Raw genomic sequence first — 1206 nt, forward strand, 5'->3', positions numbered from 1 at the left:
AGCTGGGGCTGAGCTGTGCTCACTATTTTGCCCCTGAGGGTTCCTGGAGGGTCTCAGGCACCGGGGCCCTGATAACCTTAGGTGACAGATAGGAAGTGGAGTCCCCCTGGAGACCCTGGAGCCTGACTTGAGGCTCCGGCTGCCCTGGGCCGCTGACCCCTCAGGAAACTGCCAGGGCTCCTCCAAGGCTGTGGGGTTCATACATCTGGTCCCAACCCACAGACAGCGGGGCAAAGGGGGCCCTACCTTGGCTGCGGGGGGGCGGGGAGAGGACTCTGGACCAGACGGGGGGGGGGTGGAGACCGCAGCACAGCCCCCTGGGGCACGGGCGGTGGCCGCGTCCCCTGGCCGCGTCCCCACCGCCGCTGCCCGGGTGCGAAGCAGCGGTCTGGGGTCGGCCCCGGGCGGTCCGGCCGCGGGGAGGGCGGCTGGGGTCCCTGGGGTCCCTGGGGGCCGCGCGGCCCGGGGCTCACCTCGTCCTCCGGCAGGGTGGGGAGTGGCTCGAAGTCGTAGAAGTCCAGGTCCTTGGCGTCCTCGCGGAAGCCCGCGGCGGGCTCCATGGCCGCGTCCTGCGCTCCGCCAGGGCCTGCGCAGCCAGCGGGGCTCGGGCCGCGCGCCGCGTCCCCGCCGCGTCCCCGCCGCGTCCCGCCGCGCCCCTCCGGGTCCGGGTCTCCTCCCGGGCCTCCCCCCAGCCGCCGCCCGCGCGCTCCCCGGGCCGCACCGGCGCCGCGGCTACGCGGGCCCCGCCGCCATGGCAACGCGCCCGCCGCTGCCGCAGTGTCGCTAGCCGCGGCGGCGCAAGACGCCCGGGGCGGGGCCGGGGTGGCGCTGGGGCTGCCCGCCTGCGTGCCAGGCGCGCGCTCCCCGGGCCAGAGTGGGCGCGGAGCCGGGCGCGGAGCCCCGCCGTCGGCTTGGCCAGGGGTGGCCCTCCCAGGGCGGCCAGGTCTGCCCCTGCCCTTCCGTGCGCCCTTCCGTGCGCTCCCTCAGGGTGGAGCACGAGGCTCCCGGCTCCACGAAGGAGGGCCCTGCGGGGCGCGCTGGACCTCCGGTAGGGCTCCTTCCTCAGAGCCTTGCCTGGCTAGACTCTTGGTGCACACGGCAGCTGCGCTTCGTGAGTGGAGGAGCTGGGCCCGGATGGCCTCTCCAGGTTCACAGAGGCGCGGGGCAGGGAGTGGGTTCCCCGAGTCCTGATCTCCAAGTGGGTTT

The 1206-nt window shown here is 75.4% G+C and overlaps 1 protein-coding gene across 3 annotated transcripts in view; it reads right to left on the minus strand.

Annotated features, from left to right (window-relative positions):
- The window catches only part of Kndc1 (kinase non-catalytic C-lobe domain containing 1), a 52329-nt gene extending 51681 nt beyond the window's left edge, over positions 1 to 648 (minus strand). For all 3 annotated transcript variants that reach the window (XM_090345572.1, XM_090345571.1, XM_090345570.1), the window contains exon 1: positions 474 to 648. In XM_090345572.1, the coding sequence (XP_090201698.1) occupies positions 474 to 560 (87 nt within the window). In that variant the 5' untranslated portion in view covers positions 561 to 648. The remainder of the gene's footprint in view (positions 1 to 473) is intronic.
- Positions 649 to 1206: the final 558 nt, after the last annotated feature.

The sequence above is a fragment of the Megascapheus bottae genome, chromosome 15 (assembly GCF_031878675.1).
Source record: "Megascapheus bottae isolate mThoBot1 chromosome 15, mThoBot2.hap1, whole genome shotgun sequence".
Classification (NCBI taxonomy): Eukaryota; Metazoa; Chordata; class Mammalia; order Rodentia; family Geomyidae; genus Megascapheus; species Megascapheus bottae.